The sequence below is a fragment of the Haplochromis burtoni genome, unplaced genomic scaffold (assembly GCF_018398535.1).
Source record: "Haplochromis burtoni strain Fernald_Lab_line unplaced genomic scaffold, NCSU_Asbu1 Contig_21, whole genome shotgun sequence".
NCBI classification, from domain to species: Eukaryota; Metazoa; Chordata; class Actinopteri; order Cichliformes; family Cichlidae; genus Haplochromis; species Haplochromis burtoni.
In genome coordinates this window covers 448,744-464,022 of record NW_024582382.1, presented here as the reverse complement: position 1 = coordinate 464,022, position 15,279 = coordinate 448,744, and the positions used below count along the sequence as shown (strand labels likewise).

The following is a 15,279-nucleotide window of genomic DNA, read 5'->3' as shown; positions in this document are numbered from 1 at the left end:
ATTAAAAAGACCTTACCATGTAAGTTAATGAACCTTAGTAGTAGGTTAAATATGTTGAAGCTTTCAGGACCCAGAGGCAGTTGCCTGCTGCCTGTTGATAATAAGACTTTGCTCTATTAGCTTTGCCCCAGTGTCTTCCTTTTCTGTTCCAACAAGCTCGACATTTAACAACCCATCATGAGCCTGGCATCTAACATGTGTGTTGATTTAAATGTGTTATCTGAAACTTGAAAAGTTTGTAAAAACGTACTTTTGCTAATTAATACACATCTCTTCATTTTACGTCTCTGTCGTGTCGCCATGAGGACGGTGGGTGGGATCTTTGCGGTGATAGGAAGTTGCTCGGATACAGTCAAGATTGGCAGTGCTCCGTCTTCCGGTTCAATCGGCTGTGCGCAGAAGTTGCTAGTTACAGGAGCCATGATGGCGTTTGTAGTCTCCTTGAGCTAGGGCTGTGGATGATATTAAATCCACTAGCATCGCCCTAAATATAGGCCTGGTTGATTTCCAGAGCCATTGATAATAAACTGGAACATCTACTGCACACGAAAATATTATAATTTCTTATCAATATTGAATTTATAGGGGATAAAACTTACATTAAAGGGAACATGTAATCAGTACCAACCGGGTCAAGTTTTCATTTTGTTGGAGAAACGAGCGTCTTTTAATGAAGGCATTTGCTTGTTTCTGAATGCTAAGACCTTATTCTGTGGAATTAAAAACACCTTTATTTAACTTGGCACCGGACAAGGACAGCTTTCACAAAGGGACTTTTTTTTTCTTTTTTAGGAGTCAGCTCGCTAGCTGCCGAGCTTTAGCTAGCTGTGCTAGCTAAACTGAGACGGAGACGACACCACAATGATCAGATGTTTGGTTGGAGTCTTTTTCATTCGCTGACTAACTGAAAGTACAAACTTCGCAGCACTGGAAAACCAACTTGGCATTTATCTGCTTTGACGAAATATGCTGGTGATCTCAATGGAATGAATTGGCATTGAGGAGAAGTGGACGTAAGCGGCCTGGTGTGTTTATTTTTGTATTTTCCTGTCCTGATTTCGCTTAGTAAGACTTGTTTTGACATTTGGAGTTGCTACTGGTCTCCTGTGAATGAATTGCCTGGATCACCGAGGCCAAGTCGCAGAAGAGGCACCGACGCCGACGTGAGGGATGCCTGGGTCGGACCGACACCATGGGACCAAGAGGAAGCCGGAATCTAGCATCGGTGGTGTGCCACACCAGACCCAGGGCCCGACTCATACCTCTGCGGGAGACATGATGAGCAAGGACGGCAAGGTGCAGTTAAAAACTTCAATGTCCTCTTCTTCTTTAAAACGCAAACGGCATAAATCAACAAAACATAATCGGGAATCCTTGGCGGCACCTGACGATTTTACCCTCGGCGATACGGCGCCTCCTGGTGTCAACACGGTGAAGCCTCTAGTGGAGTACGACGATATTAGCTCCGACTCGGACACCTTCTCGGACCCACCGTCCTCCAGGCCTTTTGAGAGGGGGGGAAATCGACTGGAGCCCTCACCAGACTACGATAGGGATATTGGCGAAGAAGAAGGTAATAGAGAGAGCAGGGGGCACAGACACCCACGAAAAAAGTCCAAGGACACTAACAAAGTTAGAGACTCTGGAAATGGAGAACGTGGGTCCAAGAAAAAGAGCAGTAAAGATCGCGAGAAAGTGACTTCTGGAAAGGGCAAGGAGAAGGAGGCCTCGTTAGGCTCCTCATCTAAACGCCAGGTGCCGTCAGAGGGGGATTCCAAACGTGGGGAGCTGATGCTCTCCTCTCAGGCACCGCCTGCAGCCAGTGTAGGTAGCACTACTTCTTCTACATCCTCATCTCGCAGCAAGGAGAGCAGCCGCTCAGGGAAGTCTCGCAAAGACAGGCAACAGCGGAGAGAAGGCCGAGGGGAGGCCAGCCGCAGCTCCTCCCAGAGGAGCCGGACAGATAGAAGCCATCGCAAGTCCTCCAAGAGCCACAAGTCAAGCCCGAAGGGGAAGTCTTCAAGTAGGGGTAGCCCACGGAGAAAGGGCACCAGCTCTGCATTGTCGCCGAGTCCCAGAAGAGGGGCCGGTAGTGAGAGTCCACTGGGCGGTGGGTATGGACATCAGGGGGATGACAGCTACTCAAGACGGAGGGCGGCCCAGCAAAGCCCGAGTACCTATGGTGATGTGTCTCGCCGTAGCAGGCAGAGATCAGACAGCCCCTACGGCAGCAGACACAGGTCCTCCAGCTTTGAGAGGGACAGCAGCCCTTACTCTAGGAGACGCTCCACGAGCCCCTATGGTAACCGCAGGTCCTCCAGTACGAGCCCCATGTCTCGGTGAGTATATGCTATAGGTCACCCTTTAAATCTTTTTGGGATTATGTTCGAGACATTTACTTATCAAGCCACCTTTCGTAGAGGTTTTGCATATTTCCAGAACCTTCACCTTTTATGATCCTACTTTACATGCATTTTAAGTTTGAGATTAGACAAATATGTTGAACTTGGAGAGGGCTTTTCACTCCAGCAAATTGATCTCTGCATTGAAGTTGAAATTTACCATACATAACAGACAAAAGCTTGAGAGTGAGAAAAATACAGGATGGAGATAGGCAATACCTGTAGTTGAAAACAGGGTTTGCCTTAAGCTGTCATTTCAATTCAAAAACAGAAGCTTAGGGCACTACAACCTGGCTCTGTGACCATAAGTATTTGTGTTCATAATTACATTTGAGCTATAGAGTCCATACTTGCCACTGATTTCAGAAAAAGACAGGTGTCTTTAATGAAACCCGGTACTTAGTTTTAGGAGGGCCTCACATTCTTTTATAGAGAAGGTAACAGATTTTTATTTGATGTGTAATATCATTTTCAAAATGTCACCATTATGTAGCAATGAAATGTTTTTGAAACTAAATAATGTTCTTAATTAATTAGCCCAGTATATTGCTTTAGACAACAAGAATAAAAGCGTCAGTAGTTTTAGTTTTACTTGTCCCACATGGTTTTGATTTCATTATAATATGATCTAGAGATCTTATTTAGCCATGGATCAGCAGTCTGTCTCAGTTATATCATGCATTTCATTTGCCTCTAATTCTCTGTCTTAATCTATAAATGATCTTAAAAATGTGCTTTTTATTTTAGACGCTCGGGCCGCTCCAGGAGTCGCTCCCCTCTGCACTACTCTTCTTCTCACCGCTCCTCCTCTCGTTCCCGCGGTAAGAGGCACACCTCCTCTGCTGGAACAGGGAGCATTTCCCACAGTAACCGGCCAGCTAGCCGCTCCCCTCCTTCGTCACGTCTGCCCCTCAATTCCAGCTTAGGTGCAGAGTTGAGTCGCAGGAAGAAGGAACGCCTGGCTGCTGAGGCGGCTGCTCGTGCTAGTGGTGGCGCCTCTCCACTTCCGACAGCTCAAAAACCGTCAAGCTCCTCATCCTCACGGCCTGCTAAAGCTGAAGCTCTACAGCCAGAAAAAGGTGCAACAGCAGTAGCAGCATCAGAACCTCAGCCCCCACCAACCCAGCAGTTATCCCATGATGTTCCCAATGCTGATGAGCCGATGACTGCAACTCTAACATCCTCTTCAAACAACTCTCCTGCACCGCCGCCACCTCCTCCACAGCCCTCTTCTCCAGCGCCACCCAATCCAGCCACACAGGTTCCACCACCACCTCAGGCAGAAACAAACATTCAGCCTCCTACACCCTCAACCGTGTCACAAACTAAATCGCCAGCAACAGTTCCTGCTCGCAGCCCTGTCCGCCAGACCCCACTCCACAAGACTTCGACTCTTCCTCCCCTGCCGCTACCACCTGCACTGCTGGGAAATGCTCAGGACAGGTGAGGAATCCCTCAACAGGCACACTGATCTAGTGCCTGTTGTGTTATGTCAAGCTTAGTGCCTATTAATCTGTTGTATGAGTTTACAGCTGTTATTCTTGGACTTATACTGTCATTTGTCAGTGATTTGTATGTACATCGGGATGTCTTGAACACACCATTCAAGACATCCCATTTTGTTTTTCATGAGTCATTTTAACAAAAATTAAGTAATTTCAAGACATAACTTGATATGAAAAATTTTATGAATAAATGCTATGTTTGCACTTTGGTGTTTTAAATATGTCAGTTACCATCCTACAAAAAACAAAAATGGCGCACTGTTAGATGAAAGTGAATTTAAATTTTCCTCTTTTAAATCGTGGTATGTACACTTTATTGTAACTAGTTTTAATCTGAATGTGTGTGTTAGTTGTTACATCAACATGAAAACGGTGCATAAAATGTGTTCCTGGTTTTGTCTTAAACTTTTTTTTTTTTAAATCTTGCTCTATTAGCCCAAAGAAATCCACTCCTCCCCAGAGGCCATCAAGAAAGGACAAAGAAGGTCGCAACCGCCCTTCTATTATTGATCTGCCTTTACCGCCCACCTTGCTTGGAGGGGACTCTTCACCCCCACAGTTACCTGTCCGCCAGCCTCCTCTCTTACCCCAGACAGCCCTTAAGAAGAGACCAAAGTCAGCATTCACTTTTATACTCACCCACTTAAAGTTTTCCTTTCATTAATCACACATGATGTCTTAGCTGCTTTTCTTGTTTGTGCTTTCCAGGATTTGTTGCCCGCGATATGGTGAGCGCAAACATACCCAAAGTGACTGGGGCAAACGGTGTGTAGATAAATTTGATATAATTGGCATCATAGGGGAAGGCACCTATGGCCAAGTGTACAAGGCCAAGGACAAAGACACTGGTAAGTGAAATCCATTTACTACTATGTTTTCCTTAAAAAAATAAAACCCAAATAAGATTTAAAAAAAATAAAAAGAGTGGCTCTCTAAAATGTGTTCTCCAAATATGCTAGGTGAACTGGTGGCTTTGAAGAAAGTGCGTTTGGACAATGAAAAAGAGGGCTTCCCCATCACAGCCATCAGAGAGATTAAGATCTTGCGGCAGCTCAAACACCGTAGTGTTGTCAACATGAAGGAAATTGTCACTGACAAGCAAGATGCACTTGACTTTAAAAAGGATAAAGGTAAGGGGGGCAAAAAAAAACTTGCTGTTTTCTTTCATGTGGGGTATAAGTAGGTAAGAAGTGATGATAAGTTAGGGCTGCTCGATTATGGCAAAAATGATAATCACGATTATTTTCACTGAAATTGAGATCTCGATTATTTGACGATATTTATTTAACAATAACAATGTATTGAACAATGACTTTAAAGATTGTCATAAAATATTATAAAATAGTGTGCAAATACTGATAACAGTGCAGATGTTTGCAATATAAAAAATAAATGAAAAATGTAAACATCTATGTTTAGTGAACTTTGCAGTGTTGCTCTGTGGTGCAGCTACGACACCGTAGCAAAGTTTACACACTATGTCTATTTGATCCACGTCTGACTCCGCGAACCAATAATGCTTCCACACCACTGAAGTTTTGTTTAACCTCTCTTTTCAACCAACAGCAGTCACTCTCCTCTCTAAATAACTTCTGCTTAGCTTTCTGAGCTTCCCTCGGGTCCTCTTAATCAGCGGTCCCCAACCCCTGGGCCTCGGACCGGTACCGGTCCGTGAGTCGTTTGGTACCGGGCCGCGAGAGTTGAGGCTCAGGTGTGAAATGTATAGTTTTCAGGGTTTTTATCGGTTTTCAGCGTTATTTTGTTATCGTTTTTATCGTTTACTCTGTTTTCCTGGGTCTTTTCACTTGTGTTATGAATAAATCTTCTTTTCTTCGGTACCGGTACTAGTTTTATTTTGTTGTATTTATCCGCGACACCTTAAAGGCCGGTCAGTGAAAATATTGTCGGGCACAAACCGGTCCGTGGCGCAAAAATGGTTGGGGACCGCTGCTCTTAATTGTTGTGACACGTGTTCGAAACGCAGAGAGGTGCGCTAGATTTGCCACACGGAGCAGCGCGAGAGTAAAGCACGAGGGAGGGGCTAATAATGGGCTCAGTCATTTTTAATGATTGTTGAAAGCCCAGATCGTAATCGTGATTAAAATTTGATTAATTGAGCAGCCCTATGATAAGTTAGGGGGGGAGTGTTTGTTTTAAATGCAAGGGGAAAACTTTGCAGGTGGGAGAAGGCATCCCCTTAAAAAGAAATTCTCCAATGGATCTTGTTTTTAGTTTAATTAATTAAATGATGTCACAAAGATGGCAGTAATCACTTGTATTGTATAGCTAAACGTATTTATTAATGAGTTTAGCGATACATTTTTGCTTATCTAGAATTACACTGCATTTTTATCATTCATCTGGTCGAGTTAGGTATATGCACGATTTTCACTGCTTGAATTGAGTATGTCATTCAATGTATGAGAACCTACAGACAGCTTAAGTTTGCTGTAGTCATCCTTGCAAATGGTAGTGCGAGAAAAGTGGTTTTATGATTACTGGTGCACGATGCCTTTAGTTTTAGTAAACTGGTTGTAAACTAGTTGAGCGCTGTTTAACCAAGAGTATAAATAGTTATAAGGCTGTGCTGGTGTCACATCTTTCTTGAACATTGAACAACTGAAGCCCTAGAAGCCATTTAAATGGTGTGTAGATTCCACCTAATTGGTAGACTACAGGCATATGCCAGGAAAGTAATAGTGGGCACACTATATGAAACCGGATGTGCAGCACTTCTGTTTGTCACTGAAATATGTTTTAGCAGCTGTGACAGCACTGACGGAGTCAGACCTGAAACTGTAACATGTCTGAAAACGTGCATACACATACCTTGACCAGCAGATAATGACACACAAAAATGAGAGCAGAAAATTATAAGAAAAGGTGACGCTCATAGAATACACTGTCTTTTTTTATACAAAAGCACATTATTTAGTGTTGTTTCTATGACAAGTTATATATTTATGGTTGCGTTTGGGTTCTCTACCTTCACTTAGTGGGGCTAGGTTAATTGGTGTGAATGTGAGTGTGAATTATTGTCTGTCTCTGTCTGTGTTGGTCCTGCGACCGGCTGGGGACCTATCCAGGGTGTACACAGCCTCTCTGCAACACTGAATTGTATAAGTGGAAGAGAAACTGCTACTATTGTGGGAATAAATTGTTTGTGACATTTGAAATTGTTAGCATAAAACATAATTTAAAGCAAAAGAAATAAAAACTGAAAAACTAGAACTGATATAATGACCACATCTGGTTACGTTCTCTGTAGTCACTGTTAACTTGAACAGTTCGTTGATGTTTCAATCCAGAGAGAAGTGTGCTGCTAGAGTTTTCTGGGCTGTGTGAATGTTAAATAGCTGGCAATGCAGGTGCAATGCAGTTCAGTAACTTCACTTTTAAAGAAGCATGGTTAAATTTACCTGAATACCTATTAACCATTTAACACATGTCCACTTATGTGAACCCACAGACATATGTGTGTGCATGTATTTTTGTTTAAGACATCTGAATACATCTTTGTATTTTTAGGAGCTTTTTACCTGGTGTTTGAGTACATGGACCATGATCTGATGGGCCTGCTGGAGTCAGGCCTGGTCCAGTTCTCCCATGAGCACATCCGCAGCTTCATGCGTCAGCTGATGGAGGGCCTGGACTACTGCCACAAAAACAACTTCCTGCACAGAGACATCAAATGCTCCAACATACTGCTAAATAACAAGTGAGTAAAGTATTGTTTCCTGTGTGCAGACAATTGCAGTAAAATGCAGTAGCAGCAAGGCTGTTCCTAGTTACAGGTTTTTCAGTACTAACAGTGACATGTGAATTTTAAGTTTTATCTACTTTTTTTTTTTCTTATTCACCCATGTAAACAAACACTAAGAAATGTAATCTTCACACCTTTAAATGTATCCGCATTCCTTAAATACTATCAAACGATTGCTATAATTTGTCAGGCATAAAGGGTTCAAAAGTGTGTCTGCAGGAAAACTAATTACAAAGTAACTAAATTAATTGGATGCTTCAGATAACCTTAGTGGAGTACAGCAACTTCCCACAGATGGTTGCTTAGTACAGTTGAACATCCAATGTGCAACCAAGGTGCATGAAAAAACTGAGCTTAAATGAGCTATCAAGAATTAAGAAAATGTGTGTTTTTCTGGGAAGTGGAGGATTTAAAAACCACAGTGCCTGAAGTTATTGCCCTGCTACTGAACAGCTGACTTCAAATAGACATTAGAAGTGGATCATTTGCACCTGAGCGCTGCCAAATTTGACCAATAATATTTGTTGTTTCTTTAAGAGCAGTGTGTATTTTACAGTATCAGTTGATTTTTACAGTGAAGACACTTTGAGTTGTGTTTTAGGATTAGATGCACTAAGATTCAGTAGTTGGCAATGCTTTTTTTGGTATTGTTTTTTTTTTTTAAATGTTATCTGTGCTTATTTGTGCAGAGGTCAGATCAAACTGGCTGACTTTGGTTTGGCTCGTCTTTACAACTCAGAGGAAAGGTAAGAGGCGACGGTTGTATATACCTGATCTGCTTAATTCCATTTAGTGATTATAGACATTATAGTGTTTAAGTTGCTGAATGAAAGCAGTTTATTTTATTTTATTTTTTTAATTTACAATGTCTGTCCACAAGATGGGGCTGTGTCTCAGAAATAATACAGTTACTTGGAGCTAAAATGATTCTGATTTGTCACTGGGGGACATATATGACTGCTAACTCCCATCTCATCTCTCTTTTCTTGCTCCTAGCCGGCCATACACTAATAAAGTAATCACACTATGGTATCGTCCCCCTGAGCTTCTGCTGGGAGAGGAGAGATATTCTCCAGCCATTGATGTTTGGAGTTGTGGGTGAGTACAAAACGGTTATCTTAGTACTTCTGTCTGTCAAATCAGGTGGTCTTCAAGTGTATGATTTATTGTCGGATGAATAATTGGGGAACAACAGATTATACTGTTGTTTTTATGTAGATTAAGACATTTTTTTGGGGGGGGGGGGAGGAGAGAGTCTCAGCCTTTACTTCAGGTTAGTCACATAACACCCCTGAGTTGCCTAGGGTGCATAATTGCAGGTTAAAGCTTCCCACCCATCAGGGTTTACTGTACCAAAATAGTCCTATTTTCCCATTCACCTTGGCTCAACCCACAAACTACTCTAAAGTGGCATATTTGTGCTAGACTTGTGTTTTCCTTGCTTTGTCCTTCATCACAAGTCATTTTCACTCAATTTCTTCAAAAATGGTTTATGCAGATCATTTGGACAGCTGCTGTAGTCTTTTTTTAATTGTTATTATATTACAGCAGTGTCTAATCTCACATATTTTACCTGTCTGTTGTCTGGTAGTTAACTTTTTTTGTAATGGTTGTTAGTAGATGTATTTAAGTATTTATTTCTGCAGTGTAAGCAGATGTGTTGGGAACGTTTTGATAAAATCTTTACAATGTACTATTTACGTTTGGTGACTAATGCGCAAATTTCTCTTTAGATATGTGTCATATTCCTAAATCTTCAATTGTTTTATAGTATTTTATAGAAATAATTTGTCTTATTTTGCAGCAAGCCCAAAGGTATTACCATATTAAATTCGAATTTTCACACTTGGTTATAAACATTCACAAAACTTTCACCTTTGTCATACAACTCTTAAACAACCTTATCTACTCTCCTAAAGTATTCCTTGTGAATACTTTAGGAGCTTTACCTTGTTGGAATAAAAGGGCCTACATTCATAACATTTCACAAGCCTATTTGACCAAGATTTTGCCAGACCATTACTCTTTAAGTAGTTTTTAAAAGCTGTTTTAAACTTTACATTATATACATACATTATATACATGCAATACCTTTTCTTACTTGTCGTGGCTCAGGTGTATTCTTGGAGAGCTCTTTACCAAGAAGCCCATCTTCCAGGCTAACCAGGAACTTCTGCAACTAGAGCTGATCAGGTAGACTGCCTGCCACAAATAAATTTCAAGTAATAATTTCTGATTGAATTATCAAGCTTATTAACCCTTTCCTTTGTCTCAGCCGACTGTGTGGGAGTCCCTGTCCGGCCGTTTGGCCTGATGTCATTAAACTTCCATTGTTCAACACAATGAAACCCAAGAAGCAGTACAGACGGCGACTACGGGAGGAGTTTGCACAGTATGTACTCAAACTACGCTTACCTAAGACAGCTGTGATCAACTCTGTCTGGTTCTAGAGGAGTAATATTTTTTCTCCTCAACATAGTTTACCTACTCCTGCCCTGGACTTACTGGACCGAATGCTGACCCTTGACCCTGCACGCCGTTGCACATCGGAGCAAGCGCTCTTCAGTGACTTCCTGCATGATGTTGAGCCCAACAGGATGCCACCACCAGAGTTAGTAGCTGGTTCTAGTGAGGGTTAACACAATGACAGTGTTGGATTTAGCACGTGAAAAATAACACTAGGACATTATCTGTATCAGAATACAATTATTGCCTATTTAGGGCATTTTCTTTATTTATTTAGTTTTATTTGGCTAATAAAATGTATATTTTAAATTTGTACAATTTCTTTTTTCTTTTTTAGCCTTCCTCATCATCAAGACTGTCACGAGTTGTGGAGCAAGAAGAGAAGACGTGCACGTCAGAGCGGGGTCGTCGAGGATGTGCCTGTGCCCAAAGTGCCCCGTAAAGATGTGACAGGGACCTCCAGCGGAGACAACCCTCGTCCCCCAAACAGCCCCACTGGAGCTCCACCACCTCCTCCAGGAAAACCACCCTCCACAACCAACATAGAGAGTGAGTTGTCAGGTAACAGATACTAAGTATTTAACCAGGAACACATTTTTTTGTTTTTTCAAAAAAGTTTCTGTATTGTGGGAAAAAAAAAATTATATAAGAATTTATTTATTTAATTTTAAATGTATTTGATTGTTGTGTCTTTATTAGACTGACACTGAATTCTAGTCGCATGCATGTGTGTGTTTAGGCCTGGCATCGGCTGCAGAGCAGTTGAATCAGACAGAGCTGGCAGTGCTGCTAAACCTTCTCCAGGGACAGGCAGACGGCTTGCCCCAGGTTGCTCAGCTCCTCAACCTCCCCAATCCAGAGACTCTCAGCCAGTTGTTGTCTGCTGTTAGTGAGTCCTCTGACCACCAGGGGGCACCAGAGGACCAGACCCAGGCAGCTTCCAGGTCTCAGCCCCCAGAGCCGCCTCCTGAACCCCAAGAGATCTCACCGACATCTGGAGATCCGCCACTCAGCCAGGAAGACCAGGCCAAGCTACTGGCTCTCCTTTTGGGCCAAATTATAAAGCCACAAACCGAGGAGCAAGGCGATGAAAGTAATGGCGTTCAGTCAGAGGAGGCACTAACGCGCGGTTCGTCCGCTTCTACTACTGATTGCAAGGGCAAGTCTGGGTTTAGCCTATAGAGTGTGAAACAGAAAAGGTACCAGGGTCAGTTGGAAATCATAAGAGTGGAAAGAGCCAGGCAAGGAACAAACAGAAGCTGACTATATACTGTATCAAATTACTTTGATTTTAGGATACTTAATAAAATTTGCAAATAGGGCTATTAGACCGATATTACACCCACCCCTTCTTTTATTCATGACATACAAGTGACACACATTCAACATCTTCCCCTATAAACACCTGTACTATTAAAAAAAAGTGCAAAAGAAAACCCTGGCAAATTGTCTTTTCAGCGTTTGCTGTCCTGTGACCCTGATAACCAGGTAAAGGTTTGTTGCACACGGATATCACTGGTTCATCACGGGTTCATCACTGGTGTACTCAATAAACCAGAAGAAAGTACAGTGTTATTCATTTGAGTAAAAAGGCTCACACTGTGATGTTCCTTCAATTTTCCCTCTTTCTTGTTTCTTTATCACAGTCTTTGTTTCTCTCTGTCCCATTTCCACATGTGTTTTTTCTTCCTCACTTCATTTTCATTATAAAGCAGGTGTCATGGATTCTTCACAGAGAGCGATGTTGCTTTAAACAGTCTGTAATGTCAGCCCTTTTTATGAAGAAAGTCTAATAAATTATCAAGTGAAAATAAATGTTTTGAATCTTTAGATGTCACCTGCATGTGTTTCTTTTAACCTTGGTTTTTGTCACTTTTTTTTTTGGTAACTGTTCACTCTGGGTCACGTTTTTCTTAAAATGTGATTAGGAATTGGAATAACACTGATTATGCTGCTGACACTGAATGGTGAACCTTTAAAAGCATTTGAAAACCTTACATCACTGGTCCACCTTGCACTGCAGTAGATTTGAAAGAATAGACAGTGCTGCTTTAGTAGTCTTACCCGCCCTTTGAAAGTACTTGAAATTCTCCTGCTTAATTCACCTTTTCTGTTCATCCAACTGCACATGCCCCTTGTATTGTTTTCCCACTTAGTTCCCACATTTTTTTTCTGTGATTTTGGGGGGGGTTTGGAAGTGTGGGCCTGCATCTGTTGTGCAAGTGTTAATCTGTTATAGTGCATTCAAAGACATTAACGTTTCTCTGTTTAATAAACATCTAAATGGTAATGACTAGTTATTTAAAAATAGAAAAAAACCCACTTATTTTTACCTACCTATAACCATTCACTTGAATCGGTAAATGGTTATGCGTTTCATTTGGCAGATGTAAAAAAAACAAAACAATTTTTTTTTTGTCTAATTGTTTTTAGTGATATTGTATAGCATCTACACTAGGTTCACAAAGTTGTTTGATTCCAAAAACACAGACTGTTGTAAGATTGCTCCTACCACTGCAGCATGGTTCCTTATTTGTAGTTAGTTAGTGTGCTGATTCACTTAAAGTGCTCTGCCCTCCCTCTTGTGGTAAAGGTAGGAATGTCAACGTTGTGTAACTCCATGATAGGCTTATTTGAAATGCAGTGCTACTGTCTTTAAATGCAGGTTGGGAGTATAAGAGGAAAAAGAAAGCTTATTAGTGGGTGTGTAGCTAGTATGTAGGTCTTAACTTAATTATGCCTTATAAGTTTACGTCTAATGTGCTGTGTTCTGTTCTGTTTGGACCCTTCAGATGGTGCAGTGACAAAAAGAAAAAAGCTTGGGGCCAACCAGGGGCCTTCAACTGTTGAGCAACGTCCACCCTCTCCACCAGGTCCACCTCCATCAACTGTTGGAAACTCCCAGCAGGCTGCGCCAGAAACGCAACCCAGCCAGGACATCAGCCCTGCTGTAGCAGCTGCCTTGCTCCAGCTCATCTCTCAGCAGGACTCGGAATGTGGTGCCTCACAGCGCAGCAACGATCCTTCTCCTACTGTGGATGCTCTTGCCCACAGACAGTGCCCTCCACCATGGGTTGCAAGTTCTCCACCTAAACCTTCAGCTGCAGCTGAAGCCCCAGCAGGACTAGCGACTGCTGCTCCTACCACTGCAGCACAGTTTCCCAAAGACCAGGACCTCCGCTTTTCCCATGGAGCTGCCCGCTGATCCTCAGTTCCCCGTCGAGATCAACCTGGGTACCGTGGGACTGGTCCAGCAATCCTGGCCTATAAGGAAATACAGAGGGACACCTACAGAGTATGACTCACTGGACCCTGTGCAGGTAGTGAAAGTTGGATCAAAGATTTTGATAATGAATGCCTGAATGAAAGAGATCTGGAGTATTTTTAGAAGTGGTCATGAATATCTCTGCCTGCAGAATGAGCTGTCATGTGGTGTTATGGTGGGAGTATCTCAGCAGGTTAGTCTGACTTTCAGCGGTTATGCATACTCTCCATCTGCAAACCCGTTCACTCTCCTCTACACTGAAGGGTCTGGTGTCGAATGAAGTGTAGCTTCCAAATTTAGTGTTACACCGCTGACAAGCAACTTTGAAAACAACTATAATATCTTTTTTTGCCCTAAGAACAAATGATTGTCATGTGCACAGCAGTGCCCCCTTCTAACAGGATTACCAGTGTTTTGGAGAATGAAGTAATTATCCTCCACCCTGACAGTCTGATAGAATTGTTGAAGTTAGTTGTTACATAAGGGTACATTTGAGGAAATGACCTCAGAAGATGTGACTTTTTCTGTTCATATTCGAGCTCCCCTGTTCTCAGCTTTGTGCCTCCACTCTGACCCCGGCGACCCTTGAATGATCTTGGCCTAGTGTGAAAATGTGGGCTAAGTTTCGGCTTTGAATGGCACCGGTGTACAGGTTACTTGGATGACGCACTCTGTCATCACCTAAAACTAACTCTGCTCACTTTAAGGTATCGCTTCTTTACATACAGCAGATCTTTGTGTCGTAACAAGCCTGTAGTGCTCATGTTCCTGTCTCAAACATGGAATAAACTGCATTTTGATGAACTGCTCCATAATGCACATACTCTTCTGCTAAATGAATGCAAAGCTAGAAACATACAGAAACACATTTTTCCCGATTCTCCTAGTAGGCTTTGAAAGCCTCCTTGCATACGTCTGCTCCTCACCTACCTGCCAACAAAAGCTTTTTTTTGTTTTTCCTCTCATTTTTTTGTGTAGTTATTTTTTACATAAAGAAAATGATAACATGCCTAAAAAAAATGGTCTATTGTTTTGTTTCCATTTTTTGCTTTGGAAAAAGAAAGGAAAGAAAAATGGTTTCATGTGTCTGTAAAAAGAAACATTTTGTAATGTGTTTTTTTTTTTTTTTTTTTTTTTTTTTCCCCCTTGGTTCAGTTTATTAAAGGAAGTTATGCGACCGGATGAACTGTCTGTTCTGCCGTTTGTGGATGTTTCTGTGTAAAGCGGCCACTAGATGGTAGGCACCAACGCAAACTACCACTCAGTTTACAGGAAGTCCACACAGTCAGGTTTCTCGGAAGACTGAAACTCAAGAACTGCAATGTGAAGCAAGTTGCGTACCGGGCTATAATTATTAATTATTAATCTGATCTTGTGGTAGGTAAATTCCAACCACTGTTTTGATTTAAAAAATGTAACTAAGGAATGATATTTATCTCACAAACCACAACTTAAAGATACAAACAAATAATTTAATAAGTAAGTAAGAAAATATGCGTAATTCCATGTAAAGGATTTACCAAACTGAGATTTTGGAGCATGTGCATTCCAGTGTGTTAGACAGGTTCACGAAAATGGCCCAAATATTTCACCCTTATTTGTAATGTGATATCTTCCTATGTTCTTTTGCCCTTTTTCCCTTTTAGCAAACATGCCATAATCTGTTCACTATCATTGCTGAAGGGAATCTGTGTTTATGTTTGGTCATAGCTCTGGTTTAGCATAGCTCGAGAATATTTTATATAAATATTTTTATAGTTTCATCATAATGAGCAAAAAAACAACCAACCAACCAAAAAAAGCGAGTAGCTATGCACACAAAACGTATTCGTAGTTCTCCCTATGCTGAAAGCGTATTTATGTATATTGATTCCTTCA

The 15,279-nt window shown here is 41.7% G+C and overlaps 1 protein-coding gene across 5 annotated transcripts in view; it reads left to right on the top strand.

Moving 5' to 3' along the window:
* The first annotated feature begins 343 nt into the window (after positions 1-343).
* The window catches only part of cdk12 (cyclin-dependent kinase 12), a 34,731-nt gene continuing 19,795 nt past the window's right edge, over positions 344-15,279 (top strand). For 2 of the 5 annotated variants that reach the window (XR_006054111.1, XR_006054110.1), the window contains exons 1-14: positions 345-2,339; positions 3,150-3,845; positions 4,343-4,522; positions 4,616-4,755; positions 4,867-5,037; positions 7,436-7,625; positions 8,360-8,416; positions 8,667-8,768; positions 9,786-9,863; positions 9,946-10,062; positions 10,150-10,281; positions 10,474-10,697; positions 10,876-11,295; positions 12,929-13,456. Coding sequence is in view for 3 of the 5 variants with exons in the window: in XM_005920378.3 (XP_005920440.1) it covers positions 1,171-2,339; positions 3,150-3,845; positions 4,343-4,522; positions 4,616-4,755; positions 4,867-5,037; positions 7,436-7,625; positions 8,360-8,416; positions 8,667-8,768; positions 9,786-9,863; positions 9,946-10,062; positions 10,150-10,281; positions 10,474-10,697; positions 10,876-11,295; positions 12,929-13,341 (4,089 nt within the window). In the remaining 2 variants the exon portion in view is untranslated. Of the gene's footprint in view, positions 2,340-3,149; positions 3,846-4,342; positions 4,523-4,615; positions 4,756-4,866; positions 5,038-7,435; positions 7,626-8,359; positions 8,417-8,666; positions 8,769-9,785; positions 9,864-9,945; positions 10,063-10,149; positions 10,282-10,473; positions 10,698-10,875; positions 11,296-12,928; positions 14,434-15,279 lie in introns of those variants that run through there. The other 3 variants (XM_005920379.3, XM_005920378.3, XM_005920380.3) reach the window with 3 other exon arrangements.